This window comes from Prionailurus bengalensis, chromosome B1 (genome assembly GCF_016509475.1).
Source record: "Prionailurus bengalensis isolate Pbe53 chromosome B1, Fcat_Pben_1.1_paternal_pri, whole genome shotgun sequence".
NCBI classification, from domain to species: domain Eukaryota; kingdom Metazoa; phylum Chordata; class Mammalia; order Carnivora; family Felidae; genus Prionailurus; species Prionailurus bengalensis.
The window spans coordinates 120,462,091-120,488,838 of record NC_057344.1 but is presented as its reverse complement, the minus strand read 5'-3'; the positions used below and the strand labels follow the sequence as shown (position 1 = coordinate 120,488,838).

General features: G+C 38.7%; 1 protein-coding gene across 2 annotated transcripts in view; it reads right to left on the bottom strand.

The window, feature by feature from the left end:
• Positions 1-26,748, bottom strand: part of SLC39A8 (solute carrier family 39 member 8) — an 80,032-nt gene that overhangs the window by 22,540 nt on the left and 30,744 nt on the right. For both annotated transcript variants that reach the window (XM_043571668.1, XM_043571676.1), the window contains exons 4-6: positions 21,476-21,645; positions 20,264-20,386; positions 19,623-19,790 (exon numbers count right to left, since the gene is read on the bottom strand). In XM_043571668.1, coding sequence (XP_043427603.1) covers positions 19,623-19,790; positions 20,264-20,386; positions 21,476-21,645 — 461 coding nt within the window. The remainder of the gene's footprint in view (positions 1-19,622; positions 19,791-20,263; positions 20,387-21,475; positions 21,646-26,748) is intronic.

Genomic DNA, 26,748 nt, shown 5'->3' with positions numbered 1-26,748 from the left:
CCAGTCAGAGTGGCCAAAATGAACAAATCAGGAGACTATAGGTGCTGGAGAGGATGTGGAGAAACAGGAACCCTCTTGCACTGTTGGTGGGAATGCAAATTGGTACAGCCACTCTGGAAAACAGTGTGAAGGTTCCTCAGAAAATTAAAAATAGACCTACCCTATGACCCAGCAATAGCACTGCTAGGAATTTACCCAAGGGATACAGGAGTACTGATGCATAGGGGCACTTGTACCCCAATGTTTATAGCAGCACTTTCAACAATAGCCAAATTTTGGAAAGAGCCTAAATGTCCATCAACTGATGAATGGATAAAGAAATTGTGGTTTATATACACAATGGAGTACTACGGGGCAACGAGAAAGAACGAAATATGGCCCTTTGTAGCAACGTGGATGGAACTGGAGAGTGTGATGCTATGTGAAATAAGCCATACAGAGAAAGACAGATACCATATGTGTTCACTCTTATGTGGATCCTTAGAAACTTAACAGAAACCCATGGGGGAGGGGAAGGGAAAAAAAAAAAAAAGAGGTTAGAGTGGGAGAGAGCCAAAGCATAAGAGACTCTTAAAAACTGAGAACAAACTGAGGGTTGATGGGGGGTGGGAGGGAGGGAAGGGTAGGTGATGGGCATTGAAAAGGGCATCTTTTGGGATGAGCACTGGGTGTTGTATGGAAACCAATTCGACAATAAATTTCATATATTGAAAAAAAAAGTATTCATTTTAGCTGATGAGAAGCATGCAAATCGGGAAGTAACTTAGCTGTGTTAAAAGCACTCTGCATATGACTGCTCTAAGTTCAAATTAACCCTGACCTCTCTGAAACTCAGTTTCCTCATCTGTGAAATGGACATAATCCCGCCTACCAATCAAGGTTGTGCATGAATAGTGTTTGTTAAGTACTGAGTATATTCCCTGCACGTGCTGGGTACCACCGTCGTCACACACCAACTACCACCATCACCATCACTGCTGTCAATTATTCAGGAGTGACAAGTAATAGAAATCTGACATGTACTTGACACTGACTATGTTTTAGAGACTAGAGAAAAGAAACTGTGCAGAGACAGCTTTCCAGGAAAGAGAATGCAAAATCATGTTTCTGGAACTTCAGCATAGGAGCAAGCTACTTTCATATGTGATGGCCTGGTTCCTTGCACTTTCCATCCTCTAAAGATAGCAGGCATGCCATTCTCTCTGTCTGCAATAGTTTGCAACTCTACCCAGATGGACTATTGCTCTCTCTGTCTCACATCTGTGCAGAGTGGTGCCCACGTCTGTGGGCCCTGGGCTATAAAGTTCAACATGTTCAACCCTGAAAGTAAAGACACAAGCTCAGGGCTGAGAATTCTGCCTTTCTGCCCAGCAATCTGTTATGATCTCTAGTCACCTCCCCCATATCAACAGAGTCCAATCCAAACCCTTTCCATTGTTCCCCAACCCCACGCTCGTTCACTGCTACTCCCCCTTTGCCTGAGATGGAAGCCATCTGACACATACTCCTTCTCCTCTAACCACAGACACGTTCTCCACCTTCCACTCCATCTTGGAATAGAATTCTAACAGAATATAAATCGCTCCAACATTGAATTCCATCTTAGAACTCTCCTTTCATAATTAACAGCTCCATCTGTTTACGAAGTCCCTCTTTGTTTCTTTTCTAGGAATTTGCTCCAACAGACATTCTTACCGTGACTTCCATTCTATTCTGCATCCTCAAGCTTTACCTGTCCACTCTAATTTCCTCCTTGTATGAAATCTCCCTTGGATTTCCCAAATCTTGTTTTTCCCTTCACTGAAATAGCTCATTCTCCTAGTCTTTTTCTCTACTTATCAAGTCTAGCTTTTCCTCTCCTTACAGCCCATATCTGGCTTCAGAAGCATTGAAAACGTATGTATTATTTACCAAAGCCTTTTCCGAAACACTGAGGAAAGATTTATCTAGCTCACACTTTTAATATCCCTCTGTCTTTTCTCCTCACAGTTTCAGCCATCAGGCCAGATCCTCCCAATCTCCTCTTTCTTAAAAACTCTTCCAAAATTTTCTCTCCCACCCCACACCAGTTTTCCATCTTCAAATAAACTCATTATTGTGTAAGCTGATCTATTATTTTCATTCATTACACTGTGCTTGGGCAATGTAAACAAAGACACATCATATCAAGTAGAATCTACTGTATACCGGGGACCCACAGGGTTTCCTCTATTCACAGTTGGAAACATAGCACCACCCCATCCGCCCCCCCCCCCCAGACCCTGGCCATTTTCTTCCACTTTTTCTCTTTAATGTTCCTGTAGATAGCATTGCCTCATGTACAGGACTCTGTCCACCGAAGTGCACCTAACAGACCACCAAAGTGGTCCACCTAATGAACCTTGACATTAGGATATTTTTTTTGAAAAGTAAGCAAATCAACATTACAATTCAATTCAACTGCCATCAGATCCTTTATTCAAACTTGCTATGTGGTTTTGTTCTCTGCAAACTGCCATGAAAGCTCTGTTCTCCTCCATTATTCTAGAAACCTTCATTAATACAACTCTTAGCTATAAATTGGTCCCCGCGTTGAAATACGTCATCCATTTTTAAACCTTTAAAATGTTTTCCACCATATCTTCACAAGAGATAATATGGATAAAATGCTCTCCTCTTTTCAGTTGACATGTGCTTATAAACCTGACATGTGATGCCACAACTGTCTACCAAATCCCCTGTCAAGAGCGGCTCGATTCTGCCATTGAAAGAGTGGACTTTGTGGCTTTGAGTCCATACACAATCCTGTCCACTGTTATCCTCACTTAACCCGCCATTGTTTCTCAGGAATATGGTGATGTTTGATAGCATGGTAGTAGTAGTAATACGATTTAATATTTACTGCATACCTATGCTTATTTATTACTTCTAAAATATTTCATTTAATCCTAGTAATAATCATGACTGGTAGACATTTTTTCAATTTACAGAGGAAGTAAGTTTTAGAAAAGTAAAGGAACCTGATTAGTTGTCAGAATCCAAATTTAAACTCAAATCCATCCGACTCAAGTTCTTTGATGGCAGTTTTTAAAGTTACTAATCAATTACCTCTAATGAACAACACTGTAGTCTAGAAATGACACAATTTTTGTGAGAAAAAATAACTTATTTATTCATTTAGTCTTTCACCCTGATTGAACAGTCCTCAATTCTAAAAGCAAAAAAAAAAATTCACTATTATAGATAATCCATATTTGGTTATAGTATAGAAAAAGAAAAAAATCCAATAAAATCTAACACTGAGAACAACATTTAGTAAATTATGAATATGAAGGAACTTTCTTAATCTAATTGAAAATACCTATTAAAAAAATAAACTAAAGCAAGCAACCTACTGAATTTAAAAGCATTCCCATCAAACTCAAAAACAAGACATAAGGGGCGTCTGGGTGGCTCAGTTGGTTAAGCATCTGACTTCGGCTCAGGTCATGATCTCGCGGTCCATGAGTTCAAGCCCTGCGTCGGGCTCTGTGCTGACCGCTCAGAGCCTGGAGCCTGTTTCAGATTCTGTGTCTCCCTCTCTCTCTGACCCTCCCCCGTTCATGCTCTGTCTCTCTCTGTCTCAAAAATAAATAAACGTTAAAAAGAAAAAAAAATTATTAAAAAAAGACATCATTGTCAAAAAATTAAAAAGAAAAAAGACATAATACTAACCATCACAATTTCTACTCAGCATTATCTCATGAATCCTTACCAATGTAATGAGGCAAGAAAAATAAGAGTTTTTTGGACAATTAGAAAAGAAGGAAAAAATGTGCTTATTTGCTCTTCAATGTTTACATACAAAATCAAAAAAAGTAAGCAAATAAAACTCAAAAAATAGTAAGAGAATTCAGCAATGCTACAGGATACAGTTACTTTTCAAAATCTATCACTTCTGCATACAAGCAATAGCCAATTAGAAAGTATAGTAGAGGAACACCTGGCTGGATCAGTCGGTAGAACATGAGACTCTTGCTTTCGGAGTTGTTAAGTTTGAGCCCCACGTTGGGTGTGGAGATTACTTAAAAATAAAAATATCTAGGGGCTGCTGGGTGGCTCAGTCAGTTAATTGTCCAACTCCTGATTTCAGCTCAGGTCATGATCTCATGGTTCATGGAATTGAGCCCCACTTCAGGCTCTGCACGGGCAGCACAGAGCCTGCTTGGGATTCTCTCTCTCCTTCTCTTTCTGACCCTCCCCCACTTGCGCTCTCTGTCTCGCTCTCTCAAAATAAATAAACATTAAAAAATAACAATAAAATAAAAATCTTTAAAAAATAAAAAGAAAATATAGTAGGAAAAAGATACCACTTAGAATACCTGCAAAGCTACAAAATAATTAGGAATAAATATATCTGAAAATCACAAAACAAGAAAAATCTGAAATATTATAAAGATGTCAGCTGTCCCTCAATTGATCTCTCAGTTCAATGCAATGTCAATAAAAATCCAAAAAAACCATATTGATATGGAAGAACAAAGATAATTTTCAATGAAAAAAAACAGGGTGCAGAGTCTTATTTTAGAAAATTCAACGCTTACTAAAAACTATAACAATTAAGGTAATGTGGTATTAAGCCAGGAACTTTTTTAATATACAGATAAACAAAAAAGAATAGAAAACCCACATACAGACATGTTGATAAATAGAAACATCATATATAGCAGAGATAAAAATGATCTATTCAATAAAAGAAGCTAAGATAAATGCCTATCTATACAGAAAAAAAAAGTAGATCTTTTTCTTATATCATATAGAAAAATAAATTCCACATGACAAATTAAACTTAAAACTTTTAGTAAATAGTATGGAAAGGGACACCTGGGTGGCTCAGTTGGTTAAGCATCTATCTCTGGATTTCTGTTCAGATCATGATCTCACAGTTCCTGAGATCCAGCCCCATGTCAAATTCTGTGCAAACAGCATGGATCTTATTTAGGATTCTCTCTCTCTCTCTCTCTCTCTCTCTCTCTCTCTCTCTCTCTCTCTTTCTCCCTCTGCCTCTCCCTTGCATGCTCTCTCACAGTCTCTCTCTCAAAATAAATAAACTTTTTTTAAAGTATGGAAACATATCTTCTTTACTTTGACAAAGGGAAAGTTTCTCCAACAAAACTCAGTGTAGAAAGCCTGAAGAAAGTATTAATATATTGGCATGAAAATTAAAACTTTCTAAAAACAAAATATAAACTAAGTGAAAAAAGAAATCACAGACTTCAAGAATATATTTGTAGCCCATTTACTCAAAGAAGATTAGGATCTGGAATATATGTAAAACTCCTACAAATGACAAAGACTCTCTGATCAGGCTTTGGTCAGGCTCCTCTGAGCCCTCTTCTCAACGAGGCCTCAATCTTAGGCTTTTGTGTGTGTTCTTGCAGGGTCCAGTTGTAGCAGGAATCCTGTCAAATCAGTTTTATAAGGACTCCCCTACCCGTGATGTCTCTTCTTAACAATTTCCTATCCACTGACCCTTTCACTCTGCTTGTTGGTTACAAATCCTCAGCTGCCTTTGCTGTATTCCAGGTTGAGTCCAATCCCTGTCCTCTGCAGAGTCGACCCTAGTCTAGACTAAAGTTCTCTTCACCATTTTAACAAGCATCAGAATAATTTTTTCTTTAATATAAATCAATAAAAAAACTCAACTAAAAGTACGGGAAATAGATGAACAGGAAACACAAAAGTAAGCTTATGATCAATAAACAGATAAAGAGACACTCGACTTCACCAGTAATCAGAAATATACAAAGGCAAATCACAAAATCACAAAAAGATATCATTTATTTTAATCACAAAAAACTCATTAAAATTGGCAATAAATTTTTTTTACTTAGTTAATTTTTAGAAGGGGGGTGCATGAGTAGGGAAGAAGAGCAGAGTGAGACAAAGAGAGAGGTAGAAAGGGAAAATCTCAAACAGGCTCCACAATCAGCACAGAGCCCGTTGTGGGGCTCAATCCCACAATCCTGGGATCATGACCTGAGCTGAAATCAAGAGTCAGATGCTCAACCTACTGAGCCACCCAGGTGCTCCAGCAATAAATTTTTTTAAGTATTGCTAAAGAAAATGTGAACTCTCTTCTGCTGTTGACAAGAATGTAAAAAGCATAATAGTTTGGAGAGCAATTTAATGCTATTCAGTAAAATTATCTGTGAGCATACCCTATGACCCATTTCTTCTGAGTTTAGCTATATATCCCAATCTTTCTCACAGAGGTTCTGCAAGACAATCAAGTCTTAATGCCTTAAGGTATCCATCATGCCTAATAAATTATTTTCTCTTCTGTGTATGTAGAATGATACTCTACCATCCTCAAAAGATGAGAGAAAACAGTCATTTTTAAATCATTTTCTTGTCTCACAAAGTTGCAGTTGAAGAAAGCTCTAGGTCAATGACTCTGAATCAGAATGTCATCCAAGGGCATTTAGAAGTGTGAAGGTAATGGGGACTATTTTTCCGTTGTCATTAAGGACTGGAGTGCTATGTCTGACAAATAGCACCCCGAGAGCCTTAAATGTTTAATATCCTTCAATGCACAGGGTGAGTTAACACAAAGAATTGTTCTACACAAAATGCCACTAGCATGCACCTCAGCCCTAGACAAACTCTACACCCAGGCACAATGAGACATGGATAAGAATGCACATTGCAGCATTGTTGTTATAGCAAAAAGCTAAAAGAGAAAAAGGCAACGTTAGAGGAAATGGATCACAAGGAGTGGTAACATCACGCAGTTAAAATGAATGAAGTAGAAATAGAAGTACTAAAATCTGGGCAAAAAAAAGGAAGTTGCACAATGAAATGTCCAAAATACTATTTTTCTCAGTTTTAAAAGTGAGAAATACAATACTTGTGGATATATAGATACATAATAAAAATATAAGAGCATGAATAGGCATGGTAAGGTTAAATTCATGATGATACTGATACAATTCATGTATGCATATGATAGAATTCTATAAAGCAGTGAAAATGAATGAACCACTATTCAAGCAACAATATAAATGAGCTTCACAAAAATGCTATTGAGCAAAAGAAGCCAGATACAAAAGATTACATACTCTATGAAAAACTCCTACATGACATTAAAGCTCATAGGAGCAGTTTCCTTTGGATGGAAAGGTATAACCAACCACAAGAGAAGGGAAAAAAAAGGTTCTGAATTGCCAGTGATATCCTGTTTCATGGTATAGGTAGTGGTTCCAGGAACAAATTTACTTTGTAAAACTTCACAGAGGGGCGCCTGGGTGGCTCAGTCGGTTGAGCTTCCGACTTCAGCTCAGCTCATGATCTCGCAGTCTGTGAGTTCGAGCCCCGCATCAGGCTCTGTGCTGACAGCTCAGAGCCTGGAGCCTGCTTCAGATTCTGTGTCTCCCCTCTCTCTGCCCCTCCCCTGTTCATGTTCTGTCTCTCTCTGCCTCAAAAATAAATAAACATTAAAAAAAAATTTTAAAAACTTCATAGAACTGTACAATGATGACCTATCTACTTTTCTGTATGTTTTGTCTCAATAAAAATGTTTACTTAGAGAAAATTTAATCATCTTTCCTCCTTTCTGCTGTCCCACCCCCACCCAGCTCTCTTCCAAGCATCTCTTCCTAACTGCCTAATTTGGGTCAATCACACAATAATTTTTTCTATAACCCAGGCTCATATGCTCATTTTTGGTCTTTCAAGCCTAGAAGACCCAATTCTTGCCAAGACTGACCAATACTACTGGAACTTTTATCATATTTGTCTTTCCCTCTTTCCCACCAACATCAAACAGAATTGTTTTTTTATCTTACTCTGCATTTTATAAATCAAGTTCAAAACCAAAACATTTTTGGCATCTTATCCTGATAACTCATAAAAAGCTTCTGTCTACTCTGAGTAGGATCCTTTGAGGATATTTTAAAAGATTCTTTGGATAGGAATAATAGGATAGGAATTAGTCAACATATCTATGTCAATTTCTAGGGAGACTGAAAAGATTTTTCGTGGGAAGTCTTGTCTTTGAATATCTTTTCTCTTTTCTTTTTTACTCTCAGATATTTATTCATTCAACAGAAATTAAATAGGATGTGTATGTACATATATACAGAGGGGAAAGAATGCCCTAAAAGTCTACAAATTATACACAAGAGTCAAAGTTCATAACACTTTAATTGTGTTTGCATGGACCTGATAGTATATATCAATTGATTAAAATTTTAAACGCCACAAAAATAGTAACCATATAATATTTATCAAGAGATTAGCTAATATCTTCCCCTTTCATTTGGATATCATAGCAGTCCCTGACTGAAACCCTTAAGCAACTGTCTGTCCTTAAGCAAATAGACAGAATAGTACAGATTTGACTACCTTGAAAAGCACTTTCATATACATTAACTATTGGATTCTCCCAGCTGTCTAGTAGTTGGTAGTACCAAAGTTCTTTCGTTAAGATATAATGCGTCAGTGGTAACGCCAGCCTCCCTGCGTGAAGTCAGGGATGTCTTAGTTGCCCAAATGATTGGTTAATTTAAGGAGTCATAGCAGATAACCCTAAGTCCCTCCTTAGGGATTTCCCTTAGGAACATCTTTAGGAATGTCCTTTCAACTGAACTGAATGTGTCAGAGTGTGACAGAAATGCACTTAGAAGTGCATAGCTGAACAACTCTGATAGAGAATCTGGGCCACAAAAACTGATAATATCATTCAAATGGAAAATTAAATTAGCCTTTAAAGTTTTGTTTCATTAAGTAAGAGTAAATGTTTCAAATTCTTTTAGTCTATTTAACAGAAAGTCAATGTCAGACTCGCAAGCATTTACATTCGGAAGGTTGTCTTTATTACCAGATGGCCTTCAAGTTTTAAAAATCAAACTTTAGTTTTTAGGAAAAGTGCTCAAATTGTAAAAAAGGTAAATAAAGGAGATAAGGAACCGTGAAATTTTGTATTTTATCCTCTCAATGTGTTACTCTCTGTTTCACTGCATTTCCCAGTGGAAAAATACAAAGAGACTCAAAAGCCTTTGTGGCTTAGTACAAAAAGCCCTCTTGTAAAGGATGTTGTGTAAATAATTAAGCATATAGATTTAGAAGTTATTCCCGGAGGAATGAAGATTCAGTTGATAGGATTTGATGAGATCGCTATGATTAAAAACTAAAGAAAGATAAAAACTGGCAAATGGAAGAAGAGAAATATGTATTTATCATATGCATACAATGTATCAGACACACCATTACATAAGTAACCCGCAACAAATTATTTAATTTTGCAAAAAAAAACAAAAAAATCATTAGCTTAAGGATTTTTGCTCATCATTTAACAGAAGAGCAAACAAAGGCTCTGAGACATTAATTGATTTTCCCCAAATCATACAACTAACATTTTACTGCTGAGACGTGAACATAGGCCCTGTGTAACGCCACAACCCTTGTTTCCTCCTCCACATCCAGTCGCCCTGCAAGGGAAAGGAGATTCAGAGACAACACCAGGGAAGTAGTAGCTAACGTGACAGGTGAAGGTTATTGCAGCATCACAGAAGCCACCTAAGAAGCCATTCCAAGAGGGAAGGAATGGCTTTCGGTGAAGAACCTTCCTTTATATTCCTAGCATCCAGCCAATAAGAAGTACTCAAGTATGTGCTAAACTACAGGTATGTCTCAAAAAGAATGAGAATGCATGTTAAGAATATGGCGTGTGGGGTCCCCTGAGTGGCTTAGTCGGTTAAGCGTTTAACTCTGGATTTCGGCTCAGGTCATGATCTCACAGTTCATGAGTTCGAGCCCCGCATCAAGCTCTGCGCTGACAGAGCGGAGCCTGCTTGGAATTCTCTCTCTCTCTCCCTCTCTCTGCACCACCCCTGCTCTCACTCTCTCTCTCTCCCTAAAAATAAACATTTATAAAAAAAGAATATAGTGTGCCACTTAGAAAAATCACTTGTATCACCCAATAAGAAATTTCAGAGAACAGGTAGTAATTTTTTTTAAATCAGACATGATTAAATATTTGAGGAAATGATTAAAAAGAGGAAGGCACACATAAAGACTAGTTAGCAAGTGAAAATAATGGGCAGGGTAGCACAGGGTAAGGGTTAACAGACGGGCCTAGGATCAGGGTTTCTGGGTTTAATCCTAACCTAATACCTGTGTGACTTAGGTTAAGTTACTTAACGTCTCTGTACATCAGTTCCCACATTGTTAACATGGAGATAATAACTGTACGGACCTCATAGGGTTGTTTCTATAAGGAATAAATGAATTAATATACATAAAGTACTTAAGAAAGTATCTGACACAGAGTCTTCGGTATTAGTTTTTCAAGAGGCTGGACAGTGTGGGAAGAGGGAGGGTTGAAAACTCTTGGGGAGTAGCAGAGTCAGGAAGAAAGAATAAGGTAAAAAGACCTGAACCCATGTTTGTAGACATGGGGAGAAGTAGAGATTCAGGAAAGATAAATGGAAACAGGAAAAAGCCATGGGAAAGATGATCACATTTGGAGGAACTTGCTTTAAAAAGAGAAAGGAGGGATGTCTGGGTGGGTGGCCTGGTCGGTTAACCGTCCACATCGGACTCTTGATTTCGGCTCAGGTCATGATCTCATGGTTCGTGAGACTGAGCCCCATGTCAGGCTCTGCGCTGACAGCCCAGAGCCCGCTTGGAATTCTCTCTCTCCCTCCCTCTCTCTCTCAAAATAAACTTAAAAAAAAAAAAAAACTTAAAGAAAAAAAAAAAAAGACAGAGAGAGAAAGGATACAAGTCCTGACACAAATATGAAGGTGGAGAGCAGATAAGGAAACAGAGCAGTTTTCAGGACATAAGAGATGACATGAGACAGCCAAGTTCACAGATTCCAAATAACGATCTCCATCTCACTAAAGAAGCAAAGGTAGGAGTGGGTATTTTGCAGAGTAATGAGAAGATTTTAGAACAGATATTCCTAAAAATTTGAAAAGGTTCACTAGAAATGAATAAAAATGTAGTTAGTATTAGAGAAGTGGGCTAAATTCAGAGAGGAATCAGGTATCAAGTTTTGTGACTTTCTAGCACAAAGACTAGAGCCAAATAAAATGGCCTGCAGGGCAAGGAAGCGTTGAGATCCAGTGAGAGCAAATTCTCCTGATGTTGGATCCCTACCCAGAACTCCTCTTCACTACTGTCCAGGGACATCATCTGCTTTTCCATAAATACCAGTCAATCAAGAAATATGAATATAACTTCTTACATAATCTTATTACTTACACAGTTTTCAGTTTTAACTAGTGCCTGATATAACCACATATAGGAAAGAAACCATTTTCTGTTTTCCAAATATTGTGATTTTATTTTTTTTAATATGAAATTTATTGTCAAATTGGTTTCCATACAACACCCAGTGCTCATCCCAACAGGTGCCCTCCTCAATACCCATCACCCACCCTCCCCTCCCTCCCACCCCCCATCAACCCTCAGTTTGTTCTCAGTTTTTAAGAGTCTCTTATGGTTTGGCTCCCTCTCTCTCTAACTTTTTTTTTTAATTCCTTCCCCTCCCTCATGGTCTTCTGTTAAGTTTCTGAGGATCCACATAAGAGTGAAAACATATGGTACCTATATTTCTCTGTATGACTTCAAATATTGTGATTTTAAACAATCAGTAGGCTTTGAGTGAAATACAGCAGAATGGATATATATATATATTTATCTGTAGTCCCTCCTGAAACTCCTTAAAATAAAGAAATAAAAGGGTCATAATGTCACAGGACAGAAAGCATGGCAGATGATATGACAACATTGAGATATTTATTTTGGAAGATGAAAAGTGGAGGATCGTTCTAACTGACTTCATACAAGAAAAAAGTCAACAAGAAACAAGGTGATGTGGGACCAAGAATCTCAGAGAACTTTAGGGAATGGAGGCACCAAGTACTTCTCAAGGTGATGGAAGAAGAGTGGAACTAAAAATAAGAGAATTCAGGGGCACCTGGGTGGCTCAGTTGGTTAAGCGCCCAGCTCTGAATTTCAGCTCAGGTCATGATCTCACGGTTCATGGGATAGAGCCCTGAGCCAGGCTCTGTGCTGACAGCATAGAACCTGCTTGGGATTCTCTCTCTCTCTTTCTGTCTCTCAAATAAATAAACACTAAAAGGGAAAAGAAGAGAATTCACTGTAAGTTTATTAAGGGAGCAATCAGAACCCCAGATCTTTGCTCCCAAGACCATGCATCAAGGCAACCACCCCAAATGATGACTAGAGACTCAGACTTTGAGAAAATTGAAGCAGAGAGACCTTTCCTTTAAGGACCCAAAGAAAACTGAAAGCTGAAATGAAGTGTGGTGCTGAAGACAGGGGTATGAAGTCAGATAGGCCCAGTGCCCAGTCCCCTTCTGTTCCCACACGACTCCCAACATGGACAGCCAGGAATACACACCTGCCTTCCCACCTCTGGGCAGGAATGGGGAAAAACCAAGAACCCAAGAGAAAAGACCTATATAAGCCCCACACATATAGACAGGGCTTCTCATCAGTTTTTTTTTTCTATCTCATACTTTAAAAAAAAGAACGTAGGGGTGCCGGCTGGCTCAGTCAGTAGAGCACACAACTCTTGATCTTGGGGTTGTGAGTTCGAGCCCCACGTGTAGTGTGGAGTTTACTTTTTTTTTTTAATGTTTATTTTTGAGACAGAGAGAGACAGAGCATGAATGGGGGAGGGGCAGAGAGAGAGGGGGACACAGAATCGGAAGCAGGCTTCAGGCTCTGAGATGTCAGCCCAGAGCCTGACGCGGGGCTCGAACTCACGAACCGTGAGATCATGACCTGAGCTGAAGTCGGACGCTCAACCGACTGAGCCACCCAGGCGCCCCTGGAGTTTACTTTTAAAAAGAAGAATGCTTTCCACACTCTGGTATATTTCAGTTAGGTTATGAAAGGGCAGAAAGTTTATTCTATCCTATTGATGTATACTCAGTACTTAGAATAGTGCCAAGCACATATTAGGCACTCAGTAAATGTTTGATGAATGAATTAAGTGTATTTAACATCTACTGGACTCACATGAAGACCCAAGCACCTCAAAAATGTAATCTCTCAATTTGGAGATTATCGCTTCATGTCAGTTATTGACAAAGTGAGTGCCTCTAACATCACCACATTTTGCAGCTAAATTCTACTTCATTGCACCTCAGTTTTTTAAAGTATTTATTTATTTACTTATTTACAGAAAGAGAATGACAGAGACAGCGCAAGTGGGGAGGAACAGAGAGAGGGAGAGAGAATCCCAAGCAGGCTCTGCACTACCAGCACAGAGCCCAATGTGGGGCTCACACTCACGAATCACGACCTGAGCTGAAATCAAGAGTCAGATGCTTAACCGACTGAGCCACCCAGGCAGCCCTTTTGCACCTCAATTTTAAACATAAAATTCACCATAGTTAACTTCTAAAAATGGCTGATAATAATTGTTCTTTTATTAGGGGAAAAAAAGGTGACTCATCCCTTTGTCTTTATTGGCATCAATTCCCCAATGGAAGCACAAAAGGTTTCCTTTAGAAAAAAGACTGATTACAGACTACAGGAGAAATAAGTCACATGGTCCCTCTAGTGGCCCAGAAAAAGCTAACACTCTCCAGAGTACCTGACATTTCTAGGAAGTCAACACCTAACAAATACAGTCCTTCTAAAGCTATAGATTCCCAGGGAAAAGACTCATCTGGCTGTACAGATACTTACATGATTTCACAGGGTTATATAATAGAAAGAGAAAAGAAGAAAGCAACAAGTGTCACTGGGAGAGCTGTGAAACATCACCTAATGGCAATAACTGAATAAGGCACACACACATACACCTGTGCATTACATGCATTATGGTGCCTAACATTTACAGGATCTGAAGCAAGGGTACTAAGGAAGTCTTACTAATTTGTCTAAATATTTAAAAGTTACTGGGGAGCCGGGGTGGCTCAGTCGGCTAAGCGTCCAACTTCAGTTCAGGTCATGATCTCACGGTTCCTGGGGTCGAGCCTCGCGTCGGACTCTGTGCTGACAGCTCAGAGACTGGAGCCTGCCTCAGATTCTGTGTCTCCCTCTCTCTCTCTGCCCCTCCCCCACTCACACTCTGTCTCTCTCTGCCTCTCAAAAGTGAATAAATGTTAAAAAATTTTAAAGATAAAGTTATAATCAAGCTAATAAACTGTTAAATAAAATATCTTCTATCCTCTTACTGTAATAAATATACTTTCATGCCAATACATTTTTTTTAATGTGTAAAGCTCTGGTTTTTATATGACTGAACACAGACAAAATACCAAAGGCAACTAAATTGCACAGCTGAGTATTCTATGATGGACCAGAATTGTTTGGATGAATATTTATAGACATCCCTAAGACATGCATTTTAATTATTCTGTAACAATGCTTTTGTTCTTCCTATATTCTAGCAAAATCTGGAATCACACTATTATCTAGATTGTCATATAATTTACTTTCTATTGATAGAATGTCAAATTAGACTACCTTTCATAACTCACTCTTAGTTTCTTATTATTTTCAATTTGGAAAAAAAAAACTTCATTGAAGCAATAGCAACAAGAATCATCAACAAAATTCTTAAGGCATTTCTGGACTCAGAAATGAACCATGAATTTTCCATGTCCTGTTCTTCCAATGGGGTCATATAGGTTAAATCCTTTTTATCATATAAAAATTAGAGGGGCACCTGGGTGGCTCAGTTGGTTAAGCATCCAACTCTTGATATCAGCTCAGCTCCTGATCTCACCATCGTAGGATCCAGCCCTGCATCAGACTCTGTGCTGAGAGCCTGCTTGGGATTTTCTCTGTCTCTGCCCCTTCCCCACTTCCTCTCTCTCAAAAATAAATAAACATTTTTAAAAGTTAGAAAATGTTTTAAAAAGGTTTTTAACGTGTATTTTTAAGAGAGAGACAGAAACAAAGGGTGAGTGTGAGAGGGACAGAGAGAGAGGGAGACACAGGATCCAAAGCAGGCTTCAGGCTCTGAGGTGTCAGCACAGAATTTGACGTGGGGCTCAAACCCATGAACTGTGACTCAAACCCATGAACCGTGACATCATGACCTGAGCTGAAGTCAGCTGCTTAACTGATTGAGCCACCCAGGTGCCCCAAATTAGAAAATATTTTAATTTTATTATTAAAATCACTATCATATATATTACTCTATTATCTCTTAAAGCAATATCTTAGCTCTTAGGGTATTTCTAAAATTCTACTGCTTTCAATTTTGTGTGTGTGTGTTTTATTTAATTTATTTTTTTTAATGTTTTCATTTATTTTAGAAGGAGAGAGAGAGAGAGCACCAGCCAGGGAGGGGCAGAGAGAGAAGGAGACACAGAATCCAAAGCAGGTTCCAGGCTCTGAACTGTCAGCACAGAGCTCGATGCGGGGCTCGAATTCATGAACCACGAGACCATGACCTGAGTCAAAGTCAGACGCTTAACCAACTGAGCCACCCAGGTGCCTGTTGTGTGTGTGTTTTAAAAGCAATTTTACTTTATTTTATTTTTATTTATTTAAATCCAAGTTACTTAGCATATAGTGTAGTATTGGTTTCAAGAACAGAATTTAGTGATTCCTCACTTACATATGACACCCAGTGGTCATCACAAGTGCCCTCCTGAATCCCCATCACCCATCTAGCCCATCCCCCCACTCACCTCCCCTCCAGCAACCCTCAGTTTGTTCTCTATGTAAAAGAGTCTCTTATGATTTGCCTACTTCTTTGTCTTTATCTTATTTTTCCTTCTCTTTCCCTATGTTCATCTGTTCTGTTTCTTAAATTCCACATATGAATGAAATCATAAGATATTTGTCTTTCTCTGGCCTATTTCTCTAGCATAATACACTCTAGTTCCATCCACGTTGTTGCAAATGGCAAGATTGCATTCTTTTTGATCACCAAGTAATATTCCATTTACATACACACACACACACACACACACACACACACACACACACACCACTTCTTCTTTATCCATTCATCAGTTGATTGGCATTTAGGGTCTTTCTATAATTTGGCTATTGTTGAGAGTGCTGCCAAAGACACTGGAGTGCATGTGCCCCTTCAAATCACCATTTTTGTATCCTTTGGATAAATACCTAGTAGTGCAATTGCTGGGTCATAAGGTAGTTCTATTTTTAATTTTTTCAGGAACCTCCAGACTGTTTTCCAGAGTGGCTGCACCAGTTTGCATTCCCACCAACAATGTAAAAGTATTGCCCTTTCTCCACATCTTTGCCAGCACCTGTTGTTTCCTGACTTGTTAGTTTTAGCCATTCTGACAGGTGTGAGGTGGTATCTCATTGTGGTTTGATTTATATTTCCCTGATGCTGAGTGATGCTGAATATCTTTTCATGTGTCTGTTAGCCATCTCTATGACTTCTTTGGAAAAGTGTCTGTTCATGTGTTCTGCCCATTTCTTCACTGGATTATTTGTTTTTTGAGTGTTGAGTTTGATCAGTTCTCCATAGATTTTGGATAGTAACACTTTATCCAACATGTCTTGCAAATACCTTCTCCCATTCTGTCAGTTGCCTTTTAGTTTTGTTGATTGTTTCCTTCCCTGTGCAGAATATTTTAATCTTAATAAAGTCCCAATAGCTCATTTTTCCTTTTGTTCCCTTTCCTCCAGAGACATGTCTAGTAAGAAAGTGCTGTGGCTGAGGTCAAAGCGGTTGCTGCTGGTTTTCCCCTCTAGGATTTTTTTAATGCAATATAAAAAGAAAACTGAAAATAATGGGGCTCCTAGGTGGCTCAAGCAGTTAAGTGACTGACTCTTGATTTCGGCTCAGGTCAGGATCTCATGGTTCATGGAATTGAGCTGTCAGTGCAGAGTCTGCCTGGGATTCTATCTCTCCTCCCCCACCTCTCTCTGCCTCTACCCATGCTGGCACTCTCTCTCTCTCTTAAAATAAATAAATAAACATTTTTAAAAAAGAAAATTGAAAATAATAGACATTACTCAGTACTTAAGTCTATCTTCATTTAAGACTATACCTTCAACCAGATGGCCAGAAAATAGTCCCCATAAGAAATTAGTGTCAGGACTATTTGCATGGCTCATCTCAAAGCCTGGTGCATGGCTGTCATCCTGGAACACATCTTCTCTGACTGGAGTTGGACTTCTAATTCCTGGAAGTATATTTCCAGAATCCTAGCTTCATTACACCCTCTCACTAGATTGGTAGTTTACCTTGGTTTACAATTCCACAGTTGTTTCTATTTAGAATACCAAAGGAATAGTGCCACTGGTCTCCAGAATTGGTATCAGAAGTCCAATACCATTTCAATTCCAGTTCCCTTGTATATAACCCATTTGATCACTCTCAAAGATTTTAGAACAGTTTTTTCTCAGATATTTGCATAGCTGGTTCTTCTTTCTCATTATCCAATTCTCTGCTGATCTGTGGAGGGACCTCTGTTGATCAAAGAAGCCCCCACGTGTCACCCCACATCACCATACTATATTTTCACCAAAGTATTGCTACATTTTCTTGTTCTACTCTTTTCTATATTGTCTACTAAATAAACTATGGCTTCACAAGAATTCATTTGCTTCTGAAACCCCAGGGCCCAGGACAGTGAACAGGTACTCGATAAATGTTTATTGAGTAAATGAATGAAAGCCTGTGTACTAGCACTACCAGAAATAGAGTAAGAATAACTTTTCAACTGATATTTCTAAATTATGTGAAACAGGATCATGTGTAGGATCCCATTTTTGTCAGGGTGCTAATATTTATACAAACATGTCTTCTGGCCATAGTAAATCATAAATCAGGATCCCAAAAACTTTAAAACTAAAATCAAACTTTCGAGCAGTTCAATTTATTTGCCCTCAGAAAGCAACAGCCTAGGGTCAAATTATCTTCTTCCTCTAAGAAAATTAATATTTATCAAGTCAAGAGTTAATGTCATCATCTTGATTCTAGTAGAGAATTTGTGACCTGAGGAAGGCAGTCCAGCAAGAGTGCAGGCTTCAACATCAGATGGCCTCAATCCTGATCCAGGCTTTGCCACGCAGGAGCTGTGTGTCCTTGGGGTGGTTATTTAACCTTTCTAAACTACAATCTCTGAATTATGACAGTTTCTATCTCCTAGACTATGATGAGGGTCCAAGGAGGCCATTCACTTAAAATTCTAGGCAGAGTCCCTAAGCATTAATAAATGTTAGCTATAATTATTGTGAGAAATTATCTACTTGAACATTTCATATTCTTTGCAAAATCTTGAATGAAAACATCATTCATTACATTGCATGAAATAATTTCCTCTCTTAGTTTAGTGCTAACATAAAACTGCCTCTTCAAACACACTTGAGATTTTCCTTAATCAGGTGGGGCAAAGTACATGATGGATCATGTTTTCTTTCCAGAAGGAAACTCAGGTCATTTGCCATAATAACCTCTTCCAGATATCTTTTTTCTACTTGTTTTTTCTTAGCAGACTTTCCTTGATTCAATGTTTCTTTTCTACATTATGTTTAACTTTGTAGCTTCTGGATCTACTATTTACTAGCTGAGTGACCCTGCAGAAGTTATTCAACATCTAAAGTCCCATTTTCTTCATCTGTCAAATGAGAATTATTATGAACACAAATGACACTGTTACCCGAGCACCCCTTTTTCCTAAACACTCCTCTACTCCACCCATATGCCCTGGCAGTCATACAAGGGGCCCAACTCTATTAGTCTAGAAGTGGACATCTAATGCAAGCCGGACCAAGGAGACACTTGCCAGGAATTTTGTATTTAGAACTGAAAGAGTCAGGTTAAATTTCCTTCTAGTGGCTGAAATTATAAGACATAAATCTCAGGAGTTGCTGGTGGCTGTGTTTCCCACCTATGGAAGGAGTCACCGCACAGTGAAAGAATGGCTCTAAGATACAGGAAGGAGGAGAGGGCAAAGGAGTTCTAACAGTCCTAATGGTCCCTAGGTTCTCACTCTTCCTACAGCCTGGCTGTTCCATTAGACAGCCCACTGTCTTTCCAATAAACTCTCCTTTCTGCACGCATAATTTGTGTTTGATTCCCATCATTTGAAACTGAAACAGTTCTAATACATAGAAAATAAACCCTACTTTGAATAATTGCTATAAAAAGTAAATGAGACAAAACAATTAAGTGCCTAGCATATTACCTGGCACATAATACTCACTCAAGAAATGATTCCTATTAACGTTATTTAGAAGATGGAGATACAAATCCTAAATCAATTAATTAATGAACATGACTTTAATAGCTTACAAATTTTGTTTCTTGCAGTTTCAAAATTACCCAAAGGGCTTCTTTGGTTTTGGATCTTGAAAGAATTGCAAAATAAGAGAAATGCTCTGATTAAGTTTGCTACATAGCACTAAATCCAAGTTACTCATACATACAGTTAAATGATCTTAGGGAATAGTGAAGTCTCAGATCCAGTAACCCACAATTTCTTGCTTAACTCACTTGTTTAGAGTAAATATAGGGAGGAAAATTGGAAAAAGAATACAGACTCACATTCCACTTACTTCCACATATACAAGAATAAGTGAGACGCACTTCAGTGTCTAAATATTGACTTGGCTGCATTCACAGAAGTCTTCACATTGTATAAAGGATGCAATATAGTAAAGTGAAAATGCCATACCTGGAGAGATACCACACTGACATTATCAAAATGGATGTGTCCGTTAGGTTCTGTGACAGCTGGATTTGCATAACACGTGACACCATTGATTGCAGGTAACGTTTTAGGTTGATGAGTTTTCTCACGAGAAGGACCAAAATCATCATTTGAAAAGTGGGTATGATCATTCTACATGAAACAATTTTTAAAGGAAGAAGAGGTTATAAGAAGGAAACATGGTACCTCACACATCCAAGAAAGCAGGGAGTCTAGTGCTTTTTATTTGTAAGAGAAAATCTGTATGACTATTCAATATGTAATCTTTTTAGATTTATAAATGTATCTTCATTTATTAGATTTTGTTTTTTCTGTTTGTTCATGTTAGGGTACATATGCCTCCTTATTTTGATGAACATGAACGAATACAAATTGTGCACATTTTTTGACATTTAATTGTTGTTCCAAATTCCACCGTATGAATCAAGTGTTTCTCTTACCCTTATTAATATATGGACTCTTTTCTTTCTCCTCACATTCACCAGCCTAAAAACTGAGTAGTTCATAGAATCATAAGGATAAAATTCCTGCCTTTATATGCCTATACAGCTATTAAGTAGATGTAGGGGGTCAAACATCATATATTTTAAATAAAGTCCATTTACCTGACCATACGCCTTTAATAACATCTTAAGCACTCTTTCGAAAAAGAAAAGTACGTAAAAGCCACCAAACACAGCAACCGCCTTCTCAACATAGTTGTCACTTTTGGGATTGAATCCAAAAGCCTAAGAGAGAAAAAAGTTCGGGTAAAACTAAGTACTTTAACTTGATTTTTAGAAAATGATACCAAAATTTTTCAGTATACAATTTTTACCAAAGTTCTAAGTCCATCTTCAGATGAGGTAATATTGGGAAATACCCACAAAAATTACAAAACAAAAACTCTGAAATTTAAGTAACCAAACTGTAAGAGATCACACAGTGGTCTTATAACCAAAGTTCTGTTAATTAAAGACCCAGAATATCTTCTAGTTTCTTGGCAAATAGTTCCTTCAGAAATATTTGCCTTGAGAGAGGAATTTTTAGTAGTAAAGAAGAAGCACTGATTCTCATCTTTATAGATAATATTAGATCTGGGTAATAAAAAAATGAGACATTGATAATCCATTTTCTCTTAAAAGTAATGTATTTGTCCATCATATCCAGACTCAAATTTTTAAAGCAAACATGGCAAAGCCACTTGGATTACTGTTTTCCCAAGAGAGACCTTTTTAAACCTAGAGGGTCCTGGTAGGTCCTAAAGAGATAAAGAACTCAAGGGCTGAGCCCAAGAAAGATTTTCACACACACACACACACACACACACACACACACACGAGAATGAAATAATCCACTGTCTAAAGGACACAGGGCAAGAGCTGGAGTTTCAAACTATAAAGAATCGAGGTGTTCCTAACAGACGAGAAACACAAACTTAAGTAAAAGCTATAGTAAATATATAAGGACATTTTGTGGTATATCTTCAGTAAGTTTGACATTGCATGCTCTTTAGAAAAATCAATAAATAATAAAAGTATGTGGAAAAATTAAAGCTGCCAAATGGAAGACAAAAAAAGTTTTAAGGCCCTCAGAGGTGTCCCAATGCTGTCTGGGCACGTCCTGGTGGCTGGCCTCCTAGAATATTAATTTTATCTCCAACACTGACATCTCCTGTAGCTTGAGACAAGCTTTTTCTTCTGCTGTGATTCAGCTTTGTCTCATCCAACACTATCAACCAGACCATAAAATGCTGTGAGAATTATGGAGCCTTAAAATGTACAAAGTGCTGAAACATTTAAAAGAAACAATTATTCACAAAGAGCCAACATCCTTACCTCTGGAATAAGCTGGAAAATGGCATTTGAAAATAGAGTCCCAATAGCCAGACCCACAAAAAATGTCAAAATCTTAGGGAAATAAGATTTCTTTATCAATGGAGTCAAAACCAATCCGAGGAGAGATGCCAGATTAATGATGGTCACTGACAGGAATCCATATCCCCAAACTGTAGATGAGAGGAAAAGAGTAGCAATTAATCAAAGCAAAGGGGCCAAAAATGAAGTCTTACTGTACATTAAGTTTGAAACAGGGGCGCCTGGGTGGCGCAGTCGGTTAAGCGTCCGACTTCAGCCAGGTCACGATCTCGCGGTCCGTGAGTTCGAGCCCCGCGTCGGGCTCTGGGCTGATGGCTCAGAGCCTGAAGCCTGTTTCAGATTCTGTGTCTCCCTCTCTCTGACCCTCCCCCGTTCATGCTCTGTCTCTCTCTGTCCCAAAAATAAATAAACGTTGAAAAAAATTTGTTAAAAAAAAAAAAGTTTGAAACAACTTGTTTCTTCAAAAGCTCGAATCAGATATCTTCTTTAAAACAAGATCTTCTCAATGAAAATTATACAGAAAGCTGTCAACATTACTATAGAATAATATTCATAGTTACAGTGCTTAAGCCTTCATCAGCCCTAAAGCACGCTTATGGGCTCAAAGAACGTTATAGCTTGCAGGGGGCGGCGGGGGCGGCGGGGGCGGGGGGGGGGGGGATCTGGACAAGGACAACATCTAGAATAACGACAAACCGTGTGAGGCCCACAGGCTCCAAGTCACCTACTTTCATCTGTAGCTTGAAGCCTGGTTTAAAATTCACCCTTTCAGAGCACCTGGGTGGCTCAGTCAGTTAAGCATCTGACTTCAGCTCAGGTCATGATCTCACAGTTCCTGAGTTCAAGCCCTGCTTTAGGTGAGCACGAGCCCCGCATTGGGTGAACACCCCATAGGTGAGCCCTGCCTCTCTCTCTCTCTCTCTCTCCCTCTCCCTCTCCCTCTCCTTTTCTCTCTCTGCCCCTCATGGGATTCTCCCTCCCTCCCTCTCTCTCTCTCTCTGCCCCTCACTCACTTGCACCCTCTCTCTCTCAATAAATAAATAAATAAAACTATTGAATCTTTAAAAAAAATAAAATAAAATAAAATAAAATAAAATAAAATAAAATGGAGTCTTTCAGAGGAATATAGAGGCAGTGTGACTTTCAGGGAAAAGGTTCAAGGTGATAAGTGGAGGGTAGGGGTGGAAATGGGTGGGTACATGTAGCTTCAAAGTGACCATAGTTGCTGACACTGAGCTTGTCATAATCACTTGTCTGCAGGTGCCTGTGGAGAGCACCTCCTTGGAAAGACAGCACCTGGGCCTTCCAGCTGGGGCCTCCAGGACCCGGACTCAGCCAAGTGCAGTGAGCACTCAGGAGGGCAGCACATGGGAGCCAGAGAGAAGCTGCATTGCACAACTGGCCCTGCAAACCTCAGAGTAAGGTGAAAATATCTTATAAAGTGAAGACTCTGGTGACAGAAGGAGATGACACGTCTTTGACCTCCAACTCTAAGGCCTGGTACCCAATAGGTGCTTAATAAATGTTGCTTACGATGAAATGAACGAATATGATCAGCTAATGGCATATGTGACCTCAATTTCCTCCGGATTATCCTAGAGGGGTTGGTTTCAGGACACACTCAGAGTGCAGGTGAAGAGTGCTGTGTGACCCCAGGACAGTCACGGATGGCAGTGCAGGCTGACATACAAATGGGCCCCTGGAACTGTGCAACACGTGGCTTTGCCTATGCCTCACACGCTGTGCACAAAGGACAACATGAAAGGTTAGAAAGCTGCCTCTGCATTGCCACTTCTTTAAAATGTGGAGAAAGCATTTTTAAATGTTAGACCTCTTTTCTCACCGACACCCTCAGTAGAGTACCATAGTAACACCTAATGCTTATAAGTGTTCACCATTGCCAGGCACTAAGCCAAGAAACTGACATGTATTAATTAATTTAATCCTCACAAAACCCTGTGAGGTAAGTACTCCTATTACCTCCTTCAAACAGTTGAGGAAACCAAACCACATGGAGTTCAGATGAGCTGCCTGAGTCATGCAGATGGCAAGCCGAATTTTGAGCCCAGGGAGTCTGGCCCCAGGACCAACATATTTTAGCAATATGCTTCCTTACTCCTGTGAAGGTATTCTTTTTAACAGACCACGGAACTGAACAAAGCTGTAAAAATTTTACATTGTGCTTCCTAAATACAAGATTGCTCACCATTATTCTAGTTCAAGCGATTCTACCTACAAATAATCTTCGCAAATGTTCATGGAGCCTACGATATAGACCAAACCATGGTTCCTGCCAACGAGGAACATGGATCTTCTACTTGTGGAACTGGGAAATGGTGTAGGCACAGACACACACAAAGCAATACAAGTTAGTTTGTACGGCATACCAAATGAAATGAACAGAAAATAAATGTTACTGTTACCACAAGACTCATCACAGCACTGACCATGACTTTATCTTCTCCAGATGCTTTCCTATCGGTTCCAGACCCCTGACCAGGCCCTGCAAAGTCATCTCATCGGAACTACAAAGGCCCACCTCATTCCCATTTACTACCTTATCACCTAACACAAGCTACCTACTCTCCTTAGACTTTCCACGTGGAGAAAGCTCTCCGTCCCATATCTCCTGCCGTGGTATATTGATGTGTGGTTCCCCTTAATACAAATAGCCTTCTACCCTTCACAAGCCTGTATGCATGCATTCATTCAACAAACATTTATAATCTCATTGGGTAAACAGGAAAGACACATGCTGAAACTAAAATAAAAATGCAGTTTTTGAGTACCAAACTAAGGCAAAAACCACATACACATGCTAAACACATCACCTTCCCCTGAGAAATCTGTGATTTCCATAGATAGCACAAATGTTAGGATCAATTTCAATTTCTCACCCCAAGCAGTCCATTTCATAGATGATTGGCGACCAAACTCTATCAATTTTTCTTGAGGCCTCTCTCACTCCAACTTCTCCATCCTCATTGGCAGTGCCTTGAGTGGAGGCCCTCAGCCTCTCTTACTTCCTCTTCTGATGCATTATGAGTCTTCTGTCTGGTCTTCCTCCCCCTACTTGACATGGCCTCCAGACTTACATCCTAAAACAGAACTGGTCATCTCGTGCCCCTATTCAAAACTGCTGTTCATAAACTGACTTCCCCACAACTTCTCCAGTGTTATTTACATGCTTCTCAACATGGCCTTTATGCTAACACAATGCTTTCCAAGTAAGGAATTACCTTTACTTGTGGTTGTTTACCTGAAAACATCCTTCTATCTTTCATTGCCTAAGAAACTCACACAAGTTTCTCTAAGCCAACTGCAAAACCTCTTCTATGAAACTTTCCTAGCTCCTCCAGGCAGCTGTCCCCATTGCTCTTTGATTAAAGATAATTGGGCCATATACCATATCGTGTGTGCTAAAGTAGTTTTATCACTTTTATATTTGTCTACACGTTACAAATTAAGACATTTTCAAGGAGATGAGCTATGTTTTTTCATCCTTAGCGCCTAAAGTATTGCCCAGAAAATAGCACACATTCTTTAATGAATGAACTAGTGAATGTCATATTTCATGACATACATATTTCATGACATTCATTCACATACAGCCCAGAACTCTTGCCAAAAAAAAAAAAAAAAATTTGCCTATTTAATCTTTCCAACCTTAGTTACTATTGTATATATTTATCAGAATTACTTGGGGAAGTTGGGGGGTATGAATCATCATCTTCTAAGCATACTACATAACTTCCTCTTCTTGTATTGTCAGGACATTATTGAAGAAAAAAATTCCATTCATCCACTCAACTGGGGCACCAAAGAATAAATTACTATAAGAAAGTTACTTGGCCCTCTCCACATGTACAAAGGACTCCCTCTAATGATCTGATTCAAAGAGGATCCTTTCTCTCTCTTCTTAGTGAACTCTGAAAGATTTTGATAAATTTCCAAGGAAAATTAGTAACAATAGCTAACATTTATTGAGAGACCACTATTTGTTAAGATTCTTCTAAAAATTGCATCTACTCTAACTCATTTAATTCTCCTATTTCATAGAATTTCTACAAAAATAAAATAAGCCAGTTAATGTTGTCCCTAGTATATATAGTAAGCCTCCAGTACATGTCCTTATAATTTAAAAAATGATAAATTAGTTAGTAGACCACCATATAAATTTCAGTTCATTTAGCTCATTGTTATATAAAGAACTAGGAGTGAGGAGCCCTGTGCTCTCATCCTTCCTCAGATATCCTACCTGGAGGAAGCCATTCAACATCTCTGGAGCTTAACTTATGTTACCGATTCTACTACAGAATTGGACAATGTGATCTCCAGGGATGTGCAAGTAAAATTCTATTGTTCTTACTTATTATTTGCATTAAACAGCATCCTGTGACCTCATCAAAAAAATGCACCAATTTTGGATCATTAAATTATTGTTAAAACAATTCATCTATCTCCTCAAGAATTTGATTTACTATCAGTTCATGGTATTCATCAATAAGAGCTTAGAAAAGCACCTGAAAGGCAATTTCAAAATCACAAAATACGAGGTCTCTGATAAATGAGAATATTTTATCTGCCCACTGAAACATCAGTGTAAACATGTGTATAAAATCCTTATATCACGACTCCTTTGGATTAGTTTTATTTTGGTTTTTCATTTTTTGAATGAGCTCAGAATTGACTCTACATTAGTAAACAGTTACATCAAGAATCAAGTGCATTTCATTACTTAAAAGAATAGGCTTACACAAGGAGCACGGAATGGAGTGAACCTATGAACAAATTTATACGAGGAATGAATACAGACTTCCTTCTCTGTGCCAGGCACTGTTCTAGGCACTTGCATATATTAACTCATTTGATACCCCCAACAATTCTAGAAGGAAGGTAGTATAATTATTTCCATTTTATAGATGAGATGTCTGAGGCACAGAGATATTAAATAAATTGCTCAACACAGAAGCACACATAGTTGCACTAAAATAAAACAAGACAGTGCACCAAATAAAGGCAATATACTGTCAAATTAAACATCTTAGAGTACTCTACCAGTTACCCTAATTCTCCAGAAATTTTTCTCTATCTTCTCCCACCCCATCCCACCCACTCCAGCCCCATTTCAATTCCTAAGATTATGTATACCCTAAGAGCCAGTTCTGTCTTTCTTGGGCCTCTGTCCAAATATTTGGTGCCTGCCTACTCTTGTAACTTAGAACTATTGATTT